The following is a 24,577-nucleotide window of genomic DNA, read 5'->3' as shown; positions in this document are numbered from 1 at the left end:
CTTAAAGTCAATCCATAATGGTCAGTGTTGTATAAAGTACACAAAAGTAAAGATACCTTCCTGTAAAAATAACACCAGTAAAAGTAAAAGTCACCTATGAGAATACTACTTGAAAAAAGGTATCTGATATTTATTGTACTTACGAATCAAAAATAATTTTCTGATATTAAATGTATTTATGTATTGAAAGTAAAAGTACAAGTAAATGCTGTTAATAAAAAAGCAAAGGGTCCAAATGTTGAGAATTATTAAGTTTATTCTTTTAAGTGCTGATTTGGTTGGCTGTGATCCATCCAGGAGCAACATTATATACTTTACATATGTATACTTTTGCATCTACTATCGACTTCCCATCATAATTCTCAGAAAAGCAATATGAAGGAGTTGTAACAGTGCGTTTATAATTATGCAGTGGTTCTCAAACTTTTTCTGTCGCGCCCCACTTCGGAGGAAGAAAGATGTTCACGCCCCACCGCCCCAATAAAATTGTAACCAAATGGTCCATGCTGAATTTGTATTGAAATAACAACTTTTTCTGACTCCTAATATTTTGCAATCACTTTCAATTACACCAGATTGCTCCATCCGACAAAATATTTGTTCAATCACTTTATTAGAACACAAATATCTGTGCAAAAAATAACTAATAATTGGCAAAAAATAGCTTCTATTGGCTGCAATTAACCTGTTTTGCACTGAATATATTTTCAAGATAACAAGTAAGTGTAACCTGTGAATAACAAAACAAGTTAAAATATTTGGCAATAAAGAGTTTTACTGCCTATCTTTTCAAAACAATAATGTGCAACCATTGTAAAACAAAACGAGTGCAGATATGCGAGTCATCACGTTTGATCATTATTATATGCTCCAGTGAGCTTTCCACTACACCTCTTTTTAAAAACGGGGTTGCAGGTTGATACTGCTACTCTCAATGCTCAATGTAGAGCTTTTATTTTAAAGGGCATCAGCAGAAAAGCCGAATCCTGGCCAACATGTACGCCCAGCATGTAACCTGTTAACGTAAACATTTACACTAAAGTAAAAGCATTTCGCTCTTTATGTATTAATGAGCTGGTTTATGTCTGTGCACTTTGTAATATGTGATGTTCTCAATAAAGGTCTTGAAATAAAAACATCTGCATTTCCCCTCACACCCCACCTGTAATGCCTTTGCGCCCCACTAGAGCAGTGGTCGCCAACCCGTCGATCGCGATCACATTGTTCGTCATTCTCGAAAAAATGTTTAGGTGTCTTCTGAAATGTTTCCTTCCTGACTGCGGAAGATCGACGTCAGAAAAGATCTCCGCCTGATTCATGAACGCCTGAAAACGGGTTCTCTTACGGTGTTCTCAGCTGTGCTCCCCGAAAGAGGGGAACGTAGTACACAGTGGTCCTACAGGTAGGGCGCAGGGGGAAATGCGCCCTACCTTTATTGATAACTTTACATATTACACAAGTTCAAAGTACACAGACATAAAACTAAGGCATCAATAAATTATTGTTGAAATGCCTGTACCATAATTTAAATGTTTACGTTACGGCATTAACAGGTTACGCATGTGCGACAGCCGAGATCCTTGGCGACTTGCCAGGTCCTAACTCCGTGAGTTCGGCTTCTCTGCTGTTGCTCAACATTGAGCTCTTTTTCTTGTCTGATGGAGCAATCTGGTTTACTTGAAATGTCTGTAGAGTTGATGTGAACGTAATCACCAACGATCTGAGTTCAGAACGAATCCCAGAGAACACTTTCATGAATACCAAATTTGGGCCGAAAAACTCGTCAGTGGAGTTGAGAAAATCACCAAATCAAAGTCCAGGAGCCGGATTACTGACAGACAGCTCACAGGCTGCCTCAGACTGGCTGTCTGTGCTTATGAGCCCAACTACAAGTTCACAGACAGTGTTCAGTCCCAGCCATCACACCGACTTGAGTAACATGAATTGAATGGCAATTAGGGCTGCAACTAACGATTAATTTGATAATCGATTAATCTGTTGATTATTTTTTAGATTAATCGGATAAAAAAACTGTAATTGTCAACCCTTTATTCAAAACAGGGTTCGTACGGTCATGGAAAACCTGGAAAAGTCATGGCATTTTTAAATGGCTATTTCCAGGCGTAGAAAAGTAATTGAAAAAATAAAATCTCAAAATGTTTGGAAAAGTAATGCAAATGTGTTATATCAGTCTCGCGCAATTCCAGGATGCTTTATTTTCATTGATTGCTGGATTAAATCTTACCCAGATACAACAGATACGTTTTTTTCTGATTGGCTATTGTGTAGCCCATTTCTTTTTTTTTGAATGGCTGATAAGTGGCACCTCACAGCAGACCTCCAGGGGATTCGGGAGATGTGCTTGATTCCTCCATGGTGAGGGCAGCGCGGCCAGGTCATGTTTGCGCACTGCGGTACATTAAATAGCCTAGATTTGTTTTTCAGCGTGAGAAATACGATGTGTGGCAGGAGTGCGTGACTAAAGACCGAAATGAGTGACTGTCACTCTCAATGCGTGACACTTAAGAGCCCCGATAACATCAACCGTAGGCGCACACAGCTCTGTGAATGTCCCTCCGACGACGTGAATGACTTCCGCATCCAGCGCCACGAGAGCAGCAGCAGCCAGTTAGATTCATCAACAGCGGAGCAGCTCAGCGCTGATTGGCTCTCACAACGCAGCATTCTGTCCTCTCCCTCCGCTATTTTTTTTGCAGGCTTGATACGGCCAGTCTGTGTTCCACCACAGTCCCCGACATTGGTCTCATGATTAATTTAAAAAGATGTGTTTGATTTTGTAGCGAGTAACGAAAGTTTTCGGGGAAATTTATCAGAGTAAAAGTATCAGTTTTCTTCGCAAAATGTAGTGAGGTATAAGTGAAAGTGAACCAAAATATAAATACTAAAGTACAGATATCCAAAAAATGACTTGGTACAGTCACAAATTTTTATTATTATTTCTACTTCGTTACTATACACCACTGCTAATGGATAGTGCATGCATTCTCAGGGAAGGGGATACACAGTTAGGAAATGCCAATATATATATATAATCGGAAATGGGATAGATGGAAGTATCAGAGTTATGGTTTGTCAGAGATCAAATCTCATTGAATGGGACGATAAAGGATTAAAAGCACTCAAAAGGGAAAAAAATAGCCTGATTTTTTTAATACAAAATTATCCGAAAAGATAAAACAAGCTCACAATTTTTTTATTTTATTTACCCTTTATTTATGCAGGCTTTATGATGTTTGGTATGTTTTTTTTACAAAAAACTCTATTACAAAAAGATCTGTGGTGGAATAAAATGATGCGTTTCAAAATCAAATGTACGGTATAAGGATTTCAATTTTGTTTTACTAGTATTTTGAGTTTTAAACATAATTTGATGATTAGTTTGATAATATTGGGAATCTAAATTATTTGGGCAAGAAAGATCAGAACAATTTTATCGGCCAATGCCGACAGGTGTACTTATTACACCAGTAAGTCACCACATTAATTGAATAACTGGAATAATTATGCAACAGTAACCTAGTTTAACTCTTAACCTAGGAAGCCGTTTAGCTAGTGCTGCAACAACGAATTCATAAAGTTCATAAAAATCGATTATTAAAAAAGTTGGCAATTTTTTTTATTAACGAGTCGTTGTGTTACGTGATTATTACGCCACCCAATAAGTCTCAGAGATGTTTGAGTATGAAAAAAAGTTGAGCGCAGAGCATAGCAACAAAAATAAAAGCAGAGCGGAGGTAGAGGAAACACCATAACATAATGCATACACATATGATAGGAGAAATGCAATCAGTGTTTAGATGGTCCACTCGTCATCACTAACGTTGTGCCGTTGGTGAATCTAACTGGCTGCTGCAATGCTATTCTATGCTAGAAGCGCCGATGTTATAAACCCAGAAACAATTTGATGTTCCAACGTTTGTGGGATGTCCACAACAAGTAGAAATTAGAAATAGTGGTTAATTCTTCCATGAGGGATGGCAGAATTGACAACCGTTTCCACAGAACAAAGCAACAGAGATAAGCTACGCCCCCTCAGACGGCAATATACCATAAATAGTCGGGCAAGTAAACTCACGTGAGTAAAATACTGTAAGTTCTGTTTCTTAATAAAGGGTTGGAAATTAATGTTTTTTTATCCGATTCATCGATTTATCTAAAAAAATCTACGGACTAATCGATTATTAAAATAATCGTTAGTTGCAGCCCTACGTTCAGCATTGGATTCAGAGTGCTTCAACATGTGCAATTACCTCCAAATCGCAACTAAATGGGTTTGGTGAAGGATGGTGGAGCAGGTGTTCTGCAGAAGGATACATACAATTAGAAAATTGTGCATCTGAAAGTTTGAAATGACAAAATAACAAAAATGTTGAAGACAATACATTATTTAACAATCAAATAAAGCAATGTAACCAGGAGCAGTACACAATACAAGTGTAGGGAGGACATCTTAAGTCTGCAGCTGCTGGCAGGCATTGTCCAATTGGTCATGGCATATCCCCAATTCGATAGGACGAACAGAAGGTGGGGGCTTGCATGAATATTTTGGCCAGGGAGAAAGCAGAAATTCACATTGTAACTACCAACTTCACAACAGGTTAACCCAGAGATGTGGTGATTGAGACAACCTTGTTCTTCTCTGTAATCACCATTGAGCAGGGTTAAAGACCTGACCCATGGCTTTTCAGGTTCAGCCAAGCATCCCAACGGTCCGCCAGTAAGGGGGTTGTGGTCTGAGGAAGCCAGAATCCCGAGTGCTGTTTTTCCCCCCACTGTTTTATGAATGACAAACATCCAAGCACTGGTGCACTTTTGGAGGAGGAGGAGAAAGGGGGAGGGGGATCCTATCTTTAGTGCAGGCGGCCATGCTATGCGTTTTAGCATGGTTGAGAGCTGGGGGCGGTCACAGGGTGTCAACTGGCTTTTATATCCACCACACTGGAGCAGCACCTTGACTACAATCCTTACTGCCATTTGCATTTCTCCTACCATATGTGTAGGCAAGTAAAAAATAGCCAAATGCTCTCTCTTTTTAAGCAAGAGCAGCCTGCTGTTCTATCACGCTGCTCTGACAATTTTGATACAAATCTGTTTCGAAGGGTGAGGTTGCCTCTAAGATAAAAAATAAAAAGTACTGAAAAAGAGTTAGAGAAATGGCAATTAACAAGAAATAGTAAACTAGTCATTGTTTTGTTTTTTACCCACTGAAAGGGGGGATGATTTTACCATGACGGAGTCTCATTTGATATAATTACATATTACACTGCAATAGTGCACTGCCTTTCAATTGTCTCCTTACAAATCTCAGATGACGATACTTATTATTAAACTAAATTTGCTTCAGGTTTCTTGCTTTATGGGATTTGTTTATTGCTTAGCTATTATTGTGCTGCCAAATATGTTTGTTATGTATATAATAAGGGCACAAAACAGGAATAATCTGATAAATATGGCAGGAGTTATGATATAAACTGGGCCTTACTCAGAGAGAGTACTGCAGCATGACAGGAACTCCAATCCCTTCAAACCGCCAAAATCATTACAATGCGTAGAGAACAATAACAAATCCAGACTGTTTGCTGTCCTGGCTCCTCAGTGGTGGAACGAGCTCCCCACTGACATCAGGACAGCAGAAAGTCTACATTCTCTCGAGGGACTGAAAACACACCTTTTCCGACTATATCTGGATTAAAACACAGATTAGCACTTCAGTTAGCACTATAGCACTTTTACTTGTGGTTTTTGTAGTCGACTATGTTGAGGAAATGTTACTTCCTGTATTCTTGTTGTTCTTAGTTTGTACTCTGGGTTGAAAAAATATTATTGTGCTTTGGATGGATAAAAGCGTCTGCTAAATGACATGTAATGTAATGTAAAGTGCTGCCTCGTTTGATACTTCATCACATGAGGAGAACCAAGTGGACCTTAAAGAAATAAATCGCCTACTAGTCTCCTTGTCTCTTAAACACCAACTCTATGTACTATGGCCGTGTCTGCTGTTAAACCAAACAGTCCCAATGCAAAACCGTAACCACTACCAGCCGCATCTCTTTAGCAGTGGAGCAAAGTAGTAGCCTACACATATTGTTAGCGTTGTTCTACAAGTATCACAAATAACACGGCAACTGAGACTTAACAGTCTGAAGTGCAAATCACATGTTCTTTTTACATACCTGCAAACTCATGAGGGGTGAAAAAGGTGACAACGAATCGATAAAATCGATAAAAATCGATTATTAAAATAGTTGCCAACGAATTTCATTATGGATTCGTTGTGTCGCGCGATTATTACAGCACTCAATAAGTCGCGGAGTATAAAAAAAGTACAGTTGAGCGCAGACCGGCGCAGGAGAAACAATAGCGGAGCGGAGGGAGAGGACAGACAGAACGCTGCGTTGCGAAAGCCAATCAGCGCTGACTTTTCCTTGAGTCTGTTCTGTCTCTATCCGTTTGTCACAATACTAACATTATAACTTAAATACAATACCTGCCATAGACATCAAGATACCCCATACCAGAATTCAATACAATACCATAAAAACAATATGATACCATAAATACGAGACTGGTATATTTATCTATAATAATAATAAATAAAACATCTGTATGGTTCACTTTTTACTAACTTTTTCAACACTTAACAAATGGCAGTAATATTAGTATTAGCCTACAGCAAGATATTAATGAAACTACATGTTGCCATCATAGCATTGGTTATACACTATGTGGCCTTTTATCTGTATCTGACCAGAGTTCATCAGGATGAGCAGCTGTAGAGTTACATAACTTTACTGACTTTCTGCATTGGAGACAAAGTACTGAAACATTTCACTTCTGGCATCTTTTTTTTATTTATGCCGAAGACTTTAAGTCTCAAAAGCTCCGCCACTTCACTCGCTGTGACACAACATGACACGGAGCAGCGTGTGCGCTCTGATCGCGCCCGCGCTCTCTTAATGAAGTATCGATACTAAAAATCATATCGTTTTTAATGTACGGGTATCCAGGGTTTTTCCTGGGTCAAAATGGGTCTTCGGTGCTCCCCAAAAAAAAATTGTACGCGCGCACTGTCTCTATTGCTATATCACCGTAATTAGCAGGCATCTATGTATTTTTTTTGCTTTTTTCCCCATAAATAATGGAGGCAATGCTTGAGGAAATCATTTTGCTGAAATAGATAGGCTAATAGATTGACAATTAGAGATGTACCGATCAGGTTTTTTGGTGCCGATCACTGAAATCAGTATCTGCCGATCCGATAATACCGATCACGGTGTTGATTGAAGCATTCTATTTATTGTGTAGCATTATTGCCTAGGACTATGAGGAAATACATATATAAAGCACCTCAAACATGAAAGAAATTACAGATTTCTTTAAACATTTAGGACTTTTACTTTGAAAAATTTCCTAATTGATACATTAAAATTGTTTGATTGCTATTGTAGGGGATTTCAGATATGTATGGTACACATCTGCATTATTCATTTCCTGGAACTCTTGGGGAAATCCATTTACAGGACTTTGTTTAACATACAAAAGTCTGACTTATTTTTATCAACTCTTCCTTGGTACAGTAAAAATGTTTTAATGTGAGCATAATTTAAGCTAAATCTCAGAAACGATTTCTAAAGATACAAAATCAGTTCATTGTTTACTTTTATATGCTAGTGTATGATTTGTCGACATCTTATTTTGAAAAACGGATGTTGTTTCACGTGGTTCTTTCCGCTAACTTTGCAAAACCGGATGTTGTCACATAAATCCTTCCGCTAACGTTATCAAAACCCTCGCGTGCTCCCGATCGAATGCGTTTACCGTGAGCATCAGTCTGTAGGGGCTCAGACATGTGAGAGTCGGCTGAGTTGACCCAGAGATTCAACTCGGGGGACGGGGACGCCGCTCGGTGCGTGAGGATCCCCTCGTGGTCCTCTCACTCTGCGGTCCTCGCCGGGCGCATTTACTCCGTTGCGGTGCGCGGCGATTGAAACGTCTCTGATAGTTCTCGCAGATATTATGTCATCTGATCGGCCATTTTGAGAACGCCGATCAAAACCGAGAATGGGAATATCAGCCGATATGGATCGACGCCGATCAGATCGGTGCATCCCTATTGACAATAGTCCAGGTGTATTCGTGCAGGTCGGGCTGTTGAGTGAGTCATCAGCAGCTGGCCGCTCTGTCCATTCGCGCACCTCACAGTTGCGTATTGATCAGACAAGAAGACATGCACGCTTATTAACTCGATTACTATTGATCAAAACAGAACGAGGGTTCGGCTGTAGCCGACTTGAAACATACTATTGAGAACATATTCGCTGACATGCACGTGATGAACAGTTTTTTTTTTTTTTCTTCCATCGCAGACTTTTTTTTGCCTTAGGCGCTCGGGATTTGTCATAGGCGCTCGGGAAAACGGCGTAGGCGCGCGCCCAAATGTTCTCTATGCAGGAAAAACCCTGGTATCTTCATAGTATCAATACACCGTGCAACATGACATCAGTCGATGTAGCGGGCCGACATTAAAGCTAACGCTAACCCCCCAAACGCTGTCAACATCTTAACCCTGATTGGCCAAGACTCGACACGTCCCGTCAAAAATGTTTCATTGCGAAGGGCACCACACCACATTTCCTCCACGTCTCACTGCAATCTCAACGGCAGCGGGCCAGTTGACCCCCCCTACCCCAAAACAAAAACTCTTCGGATCTACACGATTCACGTGAATGACCTATTTTGATTTCAAAACGGTGAATTTCACCGAAAAGTGACAAGTTTGCAGGTATGTTTATACATTTCAGAATGTTACTGGAATAATATTTTTTGGAAAGGGGGAATGGTTTATAATCCATATGAACAGTCCTATTTTTGTATAGGCCAGTGGATCAATAAACTCTCTAGGTTAAGGGAATACTTAGAAGAAACCAGGTTAATAACATTTCTGTTGACTGAGTCTTGCTGTCAGTGTAAAAAAGGTCACACAAGCCATCAGCATTTAAGAATAACGAACATGATAGTTGTAACAATAGTGACAAATTATTAAGGTTAAGACAACATATGTCTTAAAAGGGTATAACATTTTGGTATTTCTACATCGCAAAATATTCACTGTTCACTCAAAATAAAGGAGCTCATTTCAATCTTCCCATACTGACATTTACCTTACAACTAATTATTACTTCAGCAAACAAAAAAAGGAATATAACTATACAAAAAGACATCAGCCTGTTATTTCTCATATGTCAATACTAATAGGCCAGTTTCCCAATGAAACAATGACACATTGTAAAACATGCTAGAACTCTGATCTAACAGCTTTAACACCGGGACACAATTATTACCACTGAGATGTGAATGACTTCCAAAGAACTGCAACACAACTGCCACATGCTGTTATCACTATATCAAATGATGTGGTCGTAAAGACAATTTGAAATGTGACTCTTGAATCGCACCAACGCCTCGTATATGCAATATATAGCATACGTTGTATTATATTGTCAATATGCAGAACAGCTTACGTTACTGTAAAACACAACTGCATTAACACAAATACAAATTAAAAACTGACTTACTTGCCAAATACGTTTAGGAGGTCGAGTAAAGGCCACCTAGTTTGGTATCTGACGTTAACTACTTAGCAGCTCTATATTTTCATAAAGCTTCCGCTCCTTTCATACTTTACACAGCGTGTCATTATTTGCACAGCAATCGTTATGCGAAGCTATGAGTGTAATCTCCAAGTTAACGTCAGGATGCGTGTCAAACAAATTAGTGACTTCCCGTGATTTTGAAAAGTTCTAAAGACATGTTGCACATCCTTTACAATGTTAAAAACAAAAGGCCATAATAAACGTTTAAGTTCAAATGGTGGATGGCGTAAAAACGTGTCGGGTCAACGGCAACTTAAACAGAAACGACATTTGCCTTCTTGTTTGGGTTATAACAAAAGTGTGTAGTTTTGGTGTGGTTTATAGTGGCTACTCTCCGCGTGCTAGGAACCCTCCAATTCAGTGTTAGCGTTAGCCAATTTATAGTTAACAGGCGGTTGTGGTATTATGGTGGAACGTTAACGCCATTAAAACCTCTGCAGCTACCCGACTTCATCTTCATAATGACATTTAGGACTTACAATAAGTCAATATCGTTGAAGTGCCGTATGCTGTAATGCAAACAAGAAAAGTGCCAGAGTGAGCAAATTAGCTTAGCAAGCCGAAATGCAACACCAGTAGCTCGACCTACTAGCTAACTTGCTAACGCGCGCGCATCAACAGCTGAAATTAGCTTCACGTTGAGTTTGAGTGAATAAAGACTAACATCGCACTGTGCTGTGATCGAGAGTGCAGGACATTCAATCGAAACCACAGAGGCCGTGGGGATTCTCCGTAAACCTGATGCAGTCGGAGGTCTTGGGTAAGGTAGTTAGCAGTTTGCTCCAGCAACACTCATATCGAAGCTAGCTAACAGGCTAACGCTGGTGCCTTTGTTTTGCTTGGCTAACTAATGTATTTTTAAAAGTTAAATTAAAATATCTGGCAACCACATTTACAGCATTTCGAAAACGCATATGCAGTTTCTCAGACTATTGTTGTATCGTACTACTTACTTGGAATAAAAACGTACTCCAGCTCGGTTCCATTGCAACACTTAGGCTAAATTCTGCAGGAAACCTACAAGGGAATTACAACAAAGCAGCTTAACATGGCAGCTACAACTTCCTGTACCCCCCAGGACTGAACCAATTCCTCTGGACTTTTTTTGGACGTCTGGATTTTACGATCAAAGCATTTTCAAATATTTTCAATTCCATTACAAATCCCTTTCATTAGAGACAAATACTGTTCCACGATTAACACGCAATTCTCTTTAGATGCAGATGCATTTAATGACTGACGTAAGCGTTCTTTATACATTAAACATACATTATATCGCCTCATAAAATAATGAATTAAAAATGAATAAATTGTAAGCTCACGATAATAGTGTTATGGACAATAATATAGGAGTATCAATAAAACTACATTTTGTCTTAAGAAAAACTAATGTTTTTAAAACACCAATAAATACAGGATTCTCCTTCAAACAAGAGTAAACAGAGGGCACTCCCTAGACTCTAGTAACAGGTATATAGGTAAGAAGGCTTTTGCTGTCATATTTGCTTATGAAAGATAATGTTAATATGTGATAATGTTTATGTTATTATGTTAAGCTTGAATATTTCTTAAACTAATTGTCTTTAATTCATGTGTATTTATTATAGCAACACCTTTTTTGCTGGAATGAACAATTATTTGCAATATCAATTAATCTGCAGATTATTTTCTTGACTACTTTTGTCTATAACTCCTCAAAGGATTTATTCCACAAAAAAGGACTTTCACCCAGTCTCGGCTCAGTAAGTATGTTCTGATCAATTGGTAAATGTTATGACATGAAGTAGATCCTTAAGCTATTGCTGTGCCCCTGTTCACAATCCTGCAATACATATATAATCTGCATTTAAAGCAAGTGGTCCTTAGAGTTTATTTTATGGGAGTATTGAAGTGGTTGTTGGTACAAGTTAACAACTACTGTGTACATAAAATATAGGTCAATATAGATCTTATTCTAGTTATTAGTCCACTAAACAGACCCTTTGAACTTAAATCCTAGCTATTTCCAGCTCTCCTTGCACCTTACTTAAGAGCCAAGGTCCATTCAAGGAATGTCATGTCGGCAACATTTTCTAATCCGGCCTCGCTCCTTTGAAGACCATCTTTCCGGGACCCAGAGAATAGTTGCAAGAGCAGTTTGCTGACGTGTTCTCTCTCCTGCCAGGACAAACAAACCTCATCAAGCAACAGATTGAGACTCCTCTGGGCGTAAAGTTGTGGTCATCACCCTGCAGGTTACCTGAACACAAGAGAAAAGTGGTTCAAAGGGAATTGGCTGCCATGCTGGATATGGGAATAATAGAGTCTAACAATGTCGGGTGTAGCCCCTATGTTCTTGTTGTCAAGAAGAATGGGTCTATATGGTTCTACATGGACTATCGCAGGGTGAATGATGTGTCACATTTCGATGCTTACCCAATGCCCAGGTCGATGAGCTCCTGGACCGACTGCATTTCTTTACGACCCTGGATTCAACCAAGGGCTACTGGCAGATTCCTCTGTTGTCAAAGTCTAAGCAAAATATCTTCTCCACTCCGTTTGGTTTGTAGCAATTTACCACTTCCCTTTGGGTTGTTCGGTGCCACCTTCCAACGCATCATGAACCCGGTGCTGAGTCCACAAGGATGCCTACTTGGATGATGTAATCATCCACAGCACCACCTGGATGGAGCATGTGCAGCGGATGGGCGCGGTGCTGGACTCCCTGAGGCAGGCGGGGCTCCCCGCCAACCTGGGGAGGTGTGCAGTTGGACGGAGGGAGGTACGGTATCTGGGGTACCACTTGGGTAGTGGGCAGGTGCGCCCTGAAGTAGACAAGACTGCTGAAAGATATCAACGCCCGGATTACTCTATAGCGTTACATAGGCCGTGGATGCTGATGGTTGTGGCCGACTTCTTCTCCTGCTGTCATGGGGGGTGGGGGGTGGGGGGAGTAGGTTAGGCCAGATAGCTCCTTGGCCTAAATCGGATGGGGGGAGGGGGGGGCGGTGTGGTTAGGCTCAGCTGCAGAAGGGATGGAGCTGGGGTCAATCTGTGTTTGTCTCTTCCCGATAAAAACAGTAGTGACTCAGGAATTGGAAGGCAGGGAGCAGATGCTGCCGGAGCAGAGAATCGGAGCGTTCGGGAAGCAGAAACCCAACCAGCACAAAATATATATAATAAAAACCGTGAACAGCAAAATCCTGTGTGTTGCCCTCCCTTGTGCTGTCGGGATGATGAGAAATCGTTACATACTGCGCGGACACTCGTAATGTGTAATGCTGCAAGACATGCTCTGGCGCTGAGGAGAGCGTAAATAGAAAAATGCGGGGTTGCTCTAGGACCCCCTCATCCACAAGCCATTTGATTTATGTGTCTCTCTCTCTGTAGTTTATTATGACTTAGTTCTTCATAATTATGATTTATATTATTATAATTATGGCTTAGTATCTCACAATTATGACTGAGGGGCTCAAGGTCAAAAGTTCGAAATTACATTTCTTACAGACAGTTGAAATATCTGGGCCATGTAATGTTGGCTGATGAAATTGCAACATAACCAGACATATTAGTGGTATTGTGAGATTGGAAGATCACCATTAACCTGGCTGAGCTCTACTATCTTCTAGGGTTTGGGTGGGCGACTATGGTTCAGTGGACTACTTTCGATCAGAGGATCTACGCTAGCCCATCTTGCTGTATCCTTGGGCAAGACACAAGACCAAAATTGCTCCCGTAGCTGTGCCTACAGTGCAGCGTATGAATGTTAACTGTGTTAATGGGTGTGACTAGGTGAATGATGTCATGTAGTGTTAAAGTGCTTTAAGTGGTCGTAAGGCTAGAAAAGCGCTACAAGTTTGATTCAAAGTAGAAGAAGGCTATCGGTCAAAGCGACAAGGAGCTTGCTCACCAGTGTAACTACTTAAAGCGCTTAAAAATTACTTCATCATCATCATTCACCCATTCATACACTGATATTCGGCAGTGACGTTGGGTGAGGTTTGTGGCTGGTGAGGTATTGACTCTTTCAGATTTACAAATATATGAACCCATTAGATGAGCTTAAATCATTCAATTGGCAGCTTGCACATTGACTACTGGTTGTCTTTCATATTCAGTTTATTTTGTATAGCCCATTATCACAAATTTGCCTCAGAGGACTTTACAATCTGTACACATATGACAACCATGTCCCAATCAGCATTCTTTAAATACAGATAAGGAACATATTTGATTCCACCCATAGTGGCTCAGAATAAGAGCACATTTATTTGTAATTATCTCAGTGTTTCCCCTAGGTTTACAGCTTCATGAAACATGTTGTTGTTCATTTCTTTTCATGACCACCACAAAGGGTGCACGTTGTCAATGCAGTGGATTTTTCGGGGCTTTTCAAAGAAGAGCCTCTTGATAAGGAAAGTCAGAAACATCTGGCCCATTAATTGAAATCCACAGGCAGGCAGCAAGATGGTCTCCTTGCAGCCTGTTGCGGATGTTTATCTTGACCTGCAAATACATAAATTGTTCGGCTTTAAAAGTGAAAGCTGATATCTTAAAATAGTGATAGCTTACACAGCAAATCCCATTGTGAAAAGTCTATATTACTCTGTTCATGCAGGAGAAGTCCCTCTCACAGTTTACACTGCTGACTGGGACTGTGAGGGCAATGGCAGCCAGCAGGCTCCTTGTTGGGTTAGGGTGAGCGACTTGTTCCATCTTCTCCACCTTGGGAGCGTTTAAAAAATGCAGATATAGAGGTTTGTTTTTCACGCGACATATTCAATGCTCTCTGCCGGCTTGTGGGAGTGTGCTCACCTGTGTGCACGCACATGTCTGCGCGCACGGCGGCATCGGAGCTCTCCGGCGCGCGAGACGGAGAGCCGAGAAGTGTTAACGCGACACGTACAGAAATAACATGCTGTTGTGTGGATACGATCAATAACAGACGGCTGTTTAGTTTGTTTAATAAAAGAACAAAGACGTGCTCTTTAAGAAAAGGGACCTTAAATTACTTCTGCTGTAATCTGGCGCTATAGAGAAAATTACAGGGGGGTGGGTCGCCACCCTGGTAGAATGGTGGGGGAAACACTGATCCTAAGCATTCTAGGAGCAGTGGGCTGCTTTGAAACGCCCGGGGAGCAACTGGGAGTTCAGTGTCTTGCTAAAGGACACTTCGATATGCGAACTGTGCAGAGGACTGGTATCGAACCTGGTAACTTGTGGTTATGTATTTATGAACCATAAACATGGGGATATTACTCATCAAAACCCCATCTTTAGCACTGTAGCCAGGCTGAGAGTCACAGCTCTGTGGACCTGTGTATTTATAGACCTGTCGTAATAGATTCATGAACTTCATCAATGATAAGATTCTACCTATTAGAGGCAACATTTATAATCTCCTTCCCTCAACCAGTACTGATCTATACACAAATAAAGTAGCCTTAGAAACAGCTGTAAACCCTGATATTTATTTAGATGTCTTTTCTCCCATCATCCTTTACCAAACGGTTTCTACTTCTAAACCTTCTACCGGACTCTTAGACCCGATCCGGATGAGGCTGCTTCAAGAGGTTTTACCATTAGTTACCACCTCTCAACTAGATATTTTCAATGTGTCTTTACTAACAGGTCATGTACCAGTCCTTCAAAGTATTACCTTTAGTTAGTACCTCTCTATTAGATATTATCAATGTATTAATATCTCTACTATGTTCGTCGCCCAGAAGATTGAAACATACTACCCACACAGTGCAAAACTGGAATATTTTGAAATGCATTCAGGAAATCGGGTTGACGAAGCAGCAGCTGGACCAGCGGGGCTTCAGATGAGGTCTTACATTGATTCTGTGTCGAGGTGTATTATCATGGCTGACAATGTAAACATTGTCTACCTGTTTTAAGTGAATTATTATGACGTTAAAACATTCACTAGGCAAAGTTTTCTTTGCTCTTTAGGGAACAGTCAGTTACCGTCAAGGAAGTGAGTGTAGCAGTGTCCTGGACATGGGGAGTTAACCATACCAGCCTGATCCGAAATTCATCGAAGTACAGGAACTTCAGCACAAGAAGTTACTGTTTCAGGTAAAGTGATATCGTCAGTATATGTGGCTGCAGTACAGCCCTAGATTGAAAACAATTAATTGTTATGACCACTCAAAACATTGAGCTTGTCATAACAATGAATGAGGCCAAATGGCTCCAAAATATTGAAAACATTTTTAGGCAGACTCATCAGAAGATTAGCGAGAATCACAAAAAACAATTTTTCACTGCTTCAATTGATTGAATTTCTGATTATGAATTATACATACAGATCCACCAACACAAATATTCAAACTCCAAGTTCTATATGGCAATCAACACACACACATTATATATATATATATACACATATACACACACACGCGCACTTAGTGCGTGTATACATACATATGTATGTATATATACACAGGGTTTTTTTTCTGAGGGCGGGGCGTAACAGCAGAGGGATAATAAGAAAGTATGTCATAATTATGAGATAGTAAGTCAAAATTCTGAGACTCTTTTTACTTTTGACTGAATTGTTTGCAAATTTATGTGGAATATACATATATATATATATAAGTGAGGAAAGCTGGTATCAAGAAAGCACACAGCGCAGTGAGAAAATGACAGTGTCTTCAGAGGATCTGCAGCTCATCAAGCAGGCCTTGAGCAGCTGAGGTCTATGTCGAGGTTTCTCTCCTCTCCTCACTGTCATCACCGACGGACTGCTGCTCTGCCAACATGTCCATCAGCTTCAGCTCAAGCACTGGATCCCTGGACTCTGCTGACACCTGCAGGACAAAAGCAGTACTGTGTTTTATCGCCACAACGTTCTATATATTTTGAGCTGAGACAGGGCATCTAACCTGCAGATCTCAAGACAGTTGAACTGTCTATAGCTTCTACTTTACACAACATTATGTTTTCCTTTTCAAGTAAATATGAGATTGATTTTTCTGAGATCTTACACCACAATTACAAATATCAGCCCGTCACTATTAAAGTCTACAAATCAATTTGTCCATTTTATATCCATCCATCTATGCTTAATCCACACTACTCCCTGGGAAGCTAATTAAGAGTTCAGAAACGCGACTGAGCGGACATTTGAAGTCACTGGGGACGATGGACACGAAGTAGGGGATTTTCTTTTTAATGCGTATTTTGTTTGACCTAACTATTTTTAAGTTAACAAAGAAATTGTAAAGGAACCAAAACATGAATGCTCTCTAGTACAACTTCAGCCACCAGTAGAGCTATGGGTTTGACAGCAGACAACAAGGAAACAGAGGAAACGAGTGAGATGTGTTGACCAATAATCAAATAAACTTCGATTTGTAAGTATTCATTTGAAAGTAAATTTGATCATTGTGTCAGAGATAGAGCAAGACCTGTCGCTTTGTAACAAACGTATACAAATTTCCACTCAATGTATCCGAGTTTTTAGAGTAAGATCTTAAGTATCAAGCACTAGCTTTTATTATTGAAGACTACTATTATACTGTTGTATTTTCTCTAACGAAGCAACCAACCTATTTCCTGTTTACACCAACACCCATGCCCAGTCTACGTGACTAGTGTATTATTCAGTATTATATAGTCATGTGATATTTGTTTTCATGCCTGCAAGTATGGAAGGGAATCATTTCTAAAACCGTGTTGAAATGCATTTTGGTTTTAAATACACGGTTTTCAACATGAACGTATGTAATTATATCCTAAGACTCTTACAGGAAGTACTCCTCTCCGCCTTAGCATGATGCCCTCGGTGAGCAACGCCTTCCCCGTCTCCTCAAACAGAGCAGACTCCTCCAGCACATTGTGGCCCCTCAATTCTGTGTACTTGTCTACAAACCTGCAGGAGCGAAGTGAAACATTTTGTAACAGTCATGGAAATAATGTCTTTGATTTGACTTTTTAACAATGTATGCATTCATGTCATAGCTCTCCATAAATCACTGACAAATCAATATATATATATATTTTTTAACTAGGAGAGGAAAACATACCTCTGACACGTCGAAACAGATTTTGTCCTGGACAGATCTAAAGGCCGAGGACCAGTCCCATACTGCACATAGAACTTCCTGAAAAGCAGACACCTTTGGGTGAGTAGGGCCAGCGAAGACATCCTAGAGGGCTCAACAATAAGGATGCTCACTTGCGTATGGGGTAAGTGAGATGCTATTTAATGAATGAATTATTATAAAATCAATAAATATATAGTGATAAAACTAATGAAGTAAGAATGAAAGGCTAGGAGCGAACCAGCGAACACACTGCAGTGTGTGCGCACAAACACTAATTTATTCAGGCTAACAACAGGCCTCCTGAGTGTTCTGGTGAACGACACATGAAGTAGCTGATTCCTAACAAAACATCATACAAACAACCACACCATAATGTAGAGACAGCTGTGGTAAAGAGGTAATGTTCCACTAAATTGAATACCATGGACAGATAGCAACACATCATTTACAGAGAGCATGTGAGACATGGCAGCAGAGAGCATGTGAGACATGGCAGCACATTTAGTCACTACTGAGAGCACTCAACTTACGCTCTAACTTCATCCTCTCTGTAGAAGATCTCCGGTACAGCATCCTGTTTCTTGGTGTAGGGTCTAGTATGTGGCTTCACATAGAGGGGGGCCTTCTTGGGTGGAAAAGCCTCAAATACATCATACCAGATGGGTTTCTCCGACGGCTTTATGACCCCAGTTCGCATCAGATCTCGAACCCTGTTCATAGTGTCATCACACAATTAATTAAAATTACCTTTAACAGAAATATATATAATTATTGTAAAGCAGAGACTTACACAGATTAATAATATTGCTGGCTTAAACTCAAATGCATGTATAAAGCTGTTTTACAGTATGATGTTGACCTCTTGTGTTTCAGAATTCTTAGAATGAGCAATAATAAGCGTCACATACTCTGTATCATAATCATCTCAGCAGCCAGAACTGAACGCGTTCTGATGCTGAGCTCCTCAGTCCTTTTTGATTGATCTGTTGAACTCATTAGTCAGTTTTGGAGCAAGAACACCCCTTTCTGATGTTGGAACAATGTTGAAGGAGAAAATAAATAACTGAAACTGGACATTTTCAAAATAGTACTTTTGTTGACTCACAGAATGTAATTTTTAGATATTTGTGTGTATATATATATATATATATACACACACACACACACACACAATTGCAAACAATTTGGTCAAAAGTGAAAAGTCTCATAATTCTGAGATACTATTTTATAATTCCTCTTCTGTAATAATTGCACTCTCAAAACGAAAATTTAGTTGAGTTTGAATGTAGTGAGGAGTTTCTATTGGTTTGACTTGCTCTTGGCGATAACGTGCGGTTACGGTGAGGCGAACATGGAGGTAAGTTAGCATCATATTGCTTTTTTTGGTCAAAAGTATATTAAATGTAGCAGCACTTGCATGCATCAGGTTTATCAGTTATTTGAATGCATGTGATATTTGAAAAACTCTTCTTTGGTACAGTAAAACAGTTTTAATTGTAGCATTACTTTAGTCAAATGTTACATATATGGTATATATTGATCTATTAAGACACAACATCAGTTCAGTTTGTACTTTTAAATGCTAGTGTACGATTTGTCGACATCTTATTTTGACAAACGGATGTTGTTTCACGTGGATCTTTCCGCTAAATATGTTTAAACCCTTGCGCGTTCCCGATCTGGGTCGTTTGAATGTGTTTACCGTGAACATCAGTATAAAGGTGCACAACACATTCAGTGTGGGCTGAGTTGACCGCAGTTCGCTGGTGCGAAATGCATTTTTGGCTGTCCAGAGTACGCACACGTCATTTCTTCAAGCCAGAGAATCGTTAACGTGCGTAGACATGAGGCTCAGCTAACGATGTCACTACTGCTGCGGGACAGCGTATTTGATAAGGTGAACGGTTAACCGATTTCTGAAAAACAGTTTCTCAGCTATTTTCAGTTATTCAACAGCATGATCTATTCCCACTAACCAACACGTGACGGCAATCTGTGCTAAACAACACATTTTAATACTATAATAGGCTTATAACATGTAAAGGACGTGGCTAATAGCGTGTGTTAGCTGTTTTGCTAACACACGCTGCTCTCTTACCGAGTGAATACAGTCCCGAACCTCTCCAGTCTGCTGCCAGCCATTGCTATTGTATCATCCACAGCTCATGAACGAGTCTTGTGCTTACATATCAGCCACATCCGGTGAGAGCGCCTTCTTCTTTTTTAAAGGATTTCCGGCAGACCAGATGCTTTGCGGCACATTTCTGCCTCCTTCAGGTCAGAAATGTGTTCCAGTTCAGACTGTGTCTATTTCTAAAGAAAACATGTCGTATTAACTTTTTGTAAAATTATACATACAAATCAATAATAAATTCTAAAAGCCTGTCGTAGCGGACAATTAAAGGAAAGCTCCCCAAATCTTGAATTTGTTCTCGGTCAGGTTCAGCAGGCTTTCACTGTGACTGTCCGAATACCGTGTCTGTAGCTCTTCTGAGAAGGAGAAAACCTGCCGGCCCTCCAGTGATCTCCATTCAGCAACACACTGGAAACATCAGTGCAGACCCTTCACACACTGGATCGGACACTACTGTTGTACTTTTTTTTAATCATGCCTACTCTCATTATAGGAATAATTTCGGTCATATGAATTGAATATGTTGTAACTACGTTATCTTGTCCTTCTTTTGTTTTTTCTCACCGTTAAAGTATTTTTTAGGGAGTTTTTCCTATATCGATGTGAGGTCCCGGGACCGAAAATGTCATATATGTACAGATTGTAAAGCCCTCTGAGGCAAATTTCAGATTTTGGGCTACACAAAATAAACTTAATTGAACTGTGTTTCTTCCCCACCAAACGTGATTTTGATGGACAGACAGATAACCTGATAACACGGGTCATACACTCAATTACACGGTACCACCAAAAAGAAAACCACTGTTACTAATCTGTGTTATGATTGTACTGGCACTTAAAAAGAAGAAGATATCTGTCAATGTTATTATAATTTCTACATGGTGTTTGGATATAATGTACATGCTGTACATAATCATTTCATTTATATCCATTCAATACTTATTTCGTTGCATTATTCATATACTTTCTGTAGGCTACAGAAAAAATTGACTTGTATATTCAATTCAATTCAGTTTATTTGGATAGCCCAATTTTTAAGAATTACAAATTTGTCTCAGAGTGCTTTACAATCTGTACATAAAGACATCCCTGTCCCAGAACCTCACATCGGATCAGGAAAAACTCCCAAACAACCCTTTCACAGGGGAAAAAAGGGAAGAAACCTTCAGGAGAGCAACAGAGGAGGATCCCTCTCCAAGATGTACAGGTGCAATAGATGCCATGTGTACAGAAGGAATCATTATACACAAATTAAAACACAGTAACAACAACACAATGAATATGACAGTGTATGAATAGTTGGTAGGCATATTCCACGATCCAGACCTCCATGATCCATCAGGCAGATGGAGATATATCAATGTTTTATTTATTAATTTATGGATTGTCATTGATGTTTTATATATGTATGTATATATATATTATATATATAATATACATATGTGTGTGTACATATATATATATACTTAATTATTCACTACTTACTCTAGCTCTTAAGTCAGAGTAAGTAGTGGCGAAAGTATCAGAGTGTAATATGAGATAAATTTGATTACTAGATCAAGGATCAGGTTAATAAAGCAAGGATTGCTTTAATAACCAAAACACTTCAAAACCTTCACATTTTCTTTTTTTTTACTGCTGGAGCTCGTCTTAACTGTTCTTATATGAATGTTTATGAGGATATATTTTGTAATTTTACATTAAGAGCAATTATCTGATAACAAGGTGAAACAATGTTTTAGTTAATCCTGTGTGGTCAAACCTTACTCTGGATAAAACGGTGTCCTCTCTTCTGTTTTCTCTAAGTTCTGGTTTACTTCACGTTGTTGTTACCGACTACCCGACCTAGGGGAAATCTGGACCGGCACCAAAGGCTTGGAAGCACAGTGACCAATATATATAACTGGATAAATAGAAAGAGGACTATAGTTAGTGTGTAAAATTCTTTAAAAGCTTTGAAAAAACAGTGGGTTTTTTCAGAGCATTTTAAACCGCAGACAGTCACCTCATTTAAGAGTATAAGACTTTCCTCTTTGACAGAGCTTAGGGCTGAATCAGGTTTGCTCTGGTCCAGCCCCTGGATATGCTGCTATATGCTTATATATGCTGGGGGACGTTTTTAGGATGCACTGAGCACCTATCTCCTCTTTTCTCTCTCCTTATGGATGCATTTTCATTTCTCAATCACACATTACTAACTCTGCTTTCTCCCCGGAGTCCTTTTGACTTCACGTCTCATAGGGTCATCGGACCCTATGAGACGGCATAGATCCTATCTGCCTGATGGCTCATCGAGGTCTGGATCGTGGAATTCCTGCTACCAACTACGCCACTGCCCTGTTGAGAGTCCGCCCACTCCTCCTCTCTACCTCCATCTGCCTGATGGATCGTGGAGGTCTCCATCGTGGAATATGCCTACTACGAACTATTCATACACTCTGTCATATTCATTGAATGTATTTTAACTCTAAATCTGTCCTTCTGTACAAATTACATCTATTGCACCTTTCCATCCTGGAAAGGGATCCTGTTGCTCTCCTGAAGGTTGCTTCCCTTTTTCCCCCGTGAAGGGTTATTTGGGAGTTTTTCCTGATCCGATGTGAGATAATGGGACAGGAATGTCTATGTGTACAGATTGTAAAGCACTCCGAGACAAATTTGTAATTTGTGAAATTGGGCTATACAAATAAACTGAATTGAATTGAATTGATTTAAACCATCTGTCAAACAAGTAGTTTAGATTAGAGATAATGTATTTCTAAACTTTTAGTACTCCATTAAAACACAGCAATGAGCAGCATTGAGCTGGCTCACATGTTTCTTCCTCACCATCAACAGTTCATCTGCATGGGCTGGACTCAATCCCACAGACAACAGTCCTGCTGTTTTACTACACCAGATGCAAACTAATCCACAGAAAAAAAGTCGTCCTCAACTAATGCTAAATCCTACAGTGACAGAATGTCTAAAAGTAGTGAGCCTTCTAAAAAAAGTGAAACTATATATTTGTGATAAAAAAAAGAAGAAGCTGTCTTCAAAAGGAACCAATGGGATGGGAGCTCAGATGGACTGCAGCAGAAAATAGATAGATGGAATAAAGAAAAATATAAAAATAATGCCAGAATATCTTTCAACAGAAAATACAATGAGTGAACAATGAAGTGTAAAGGATTTCACAGTAATATAACCAAATCCAACTATATACACTCAGTGCATGCAACAGCTTTTTCTCAAACTAAATCATCATACATTCGAGGGCAATCCCCCAAAAAATGAAGAACATTAGCATTTTTAACAAATGTCCCGCTGGACACAAGTGAAATAAATGCTCTGAGTCTGACGACATAATTTCCTTCGTTACTTTGATTTCATAACTCTTGTTATTGAAAAGAGTTCATAACTCAGCATCACAGGCTTTGCTGTGAGGAAAATAGGAAACAGTGAACTTTGAACCCTTCTATTCAGCTGACTACAGATATAACTACTGTATAGAGCGTATTCACGTGACGTCAGAATCTCAATCGCGCCATCTTGGGGTCCACTTATTAAATGTCAGAAGAAGTTGACCTGGCTATCGTGTCCGCTGTTTGATTATGCGAGAGCCCAGCAACCTCATGTCCTTCTGCATTACCAAAGAAAGATTTCAGCGGTTGGAATTGAATATTCGCAACGCTTTTTTACCTGATTTTACTCGCTCAACACTTTGTGGTTAATTCGCTAGTTACCCCTAGTTACCAGCACATAGCCCAGTCACATTCCTGTTAAACAGTTTTCATTTCCACTATCGACCATGGGACATTAACAACTATTTCTGCGTTATACTTGTTGTAGAAATACCACAAATGTCGGAACATCGAGCGCCCTGTGTCTGGGTTCATATATGATCCGTCGTCGCACAGCTCCGCCTCCAGGACGAGTGTCTGATGAAGCCGCTTCCAGCGCTCATTCAGGACCAGCAGTGACTGTTTGGCTGGCCGTGCTGAGTGCTGTTCCCATGTAGCCAGTGTTTTATTTTACCTTGAAATGAATCACAGAGTAAAGGCAGACATCGCCCGACGGAGTTGCCATGTTCATGGCTTCCTCCCAAGTTTACATCCACAGTTCCTTTTGCGCAAGTGAAACATTGATTTTCGCTCGGCAAACAGCAAAAAGAGATTATTGACGAGAGTGTGTCAATGGAAACGTGCCCACAACCCGATGTGTCAACAGAAACACATGAGAACAGTCCTAACGCTCATACGCCGAGTGAAGCCGAAGTAGATGCATGACAAGTTGAAGTAATAGCCTGTCTTGTTGAGCTGATAAACCCATATTCTGAATCATTAGTCCCACATCCAACAGTGAGGCACAGTACCATAATCACAAGGCATGCCGTTTTGAACTGAAATTGTGTCTCCTTCAGGATATGATGGTCATTTCTAAAGAAGAGCAGCATTAAATAAAGCAAAACAATGCTGTGCATGGACCCCAACATGGCCGCCAAAGGTTGTTGTGGTCACGTGAGTGAATACCTCTATAGGGACTGAGCTCAACAGGACCTGAAACATGACATCACGACAACATAAAGTTCTGCTCAAGTAAATGACGGATATCTTCTGTTAAATTCATGCTGTTTTTTAAAATATATTCTGTTCCTTAACGTGAATCATTTAACCTTTTCCTGACTAGAAAACCGAGAACATGGACAGGTTTTGTTGAGTGATCTGAACGCTCAGTAGGCAGCTTTTCCGGTT

General features: G+C 39.9%; 2 protein-coding genes across 3 annotated transcripts in view; both read right to left on the bottom strand.

The window, feature by feature from the left end:
- Positions 1–10,721, bottom strand: part of LOC130211290 (vascular endothelial zinc finger 1-like) — a 29,755-nt gene extending 19,034 nt beyond the window's left edge. For both annotated transcript variants that reach the window (XM_056442033.1, XM_056442034.1), the window contains exon 1: positions 10,628–10,721. In XM_056442033.1, coding sequence (XP_056298008.1) covers positions 10,628–10,660 — 33 coding nt within the window. In that variant the 5' untranslated portion in view covers positions 10,661–10,721. The remainder of the gene's footprint in view (positions 1–10,627) is intronic.
- Positions 10,722–15,102: 4,381 nt separating this feature from the next.
- On the bottom strand, positions 15,103–19,914 carry mrps23 (mitochondrial ribosomal protein S23). Its single transcript, XM_056442038.1, has 5 exons — positions 19,809–19,914; positions 18,241–18,420; positions 17,690–17,767; positions 17,412–17,535; positions 15,103–16,471 (listed from the first exon to the last, which is right to left on the bottom strand). Exons 1-5 carry the CDS (start codon positions 19,850–19,852, stop codon positions 16,361–16,363), a joined length of 537 nt encoding a protein of 178 aa, XP_056298013.1. The 5' UTR covers positions 19,853–19,914; the 3' UTR covers positions 15,103–16,360.
- Between the last annotated feature and the right edge of the window lie 4,663 nt (positions 19,915–24,577).

Source organism: Pseudoliparis swirei, chromosome 20 (genome assembly GCF_029220125.1).
Source record: "Pseudoliparis swirei isolate HS2019 ecotype Mariana Trench chromosome 20, NWPU_hadal_v1, whole genome shotgun sequence".
In the NCBI taxonomy this organism is placed as follows: domain Eukaryota; kingdom Metazoa; phylum Chordata; class Actinopteri; order Perciformes; family Liparidae; genus Pseudoliparis; species Pseudoliparis swirei.
This window is presented reverse-complemented; position numbering and strand designations above follow the sequence as displayed.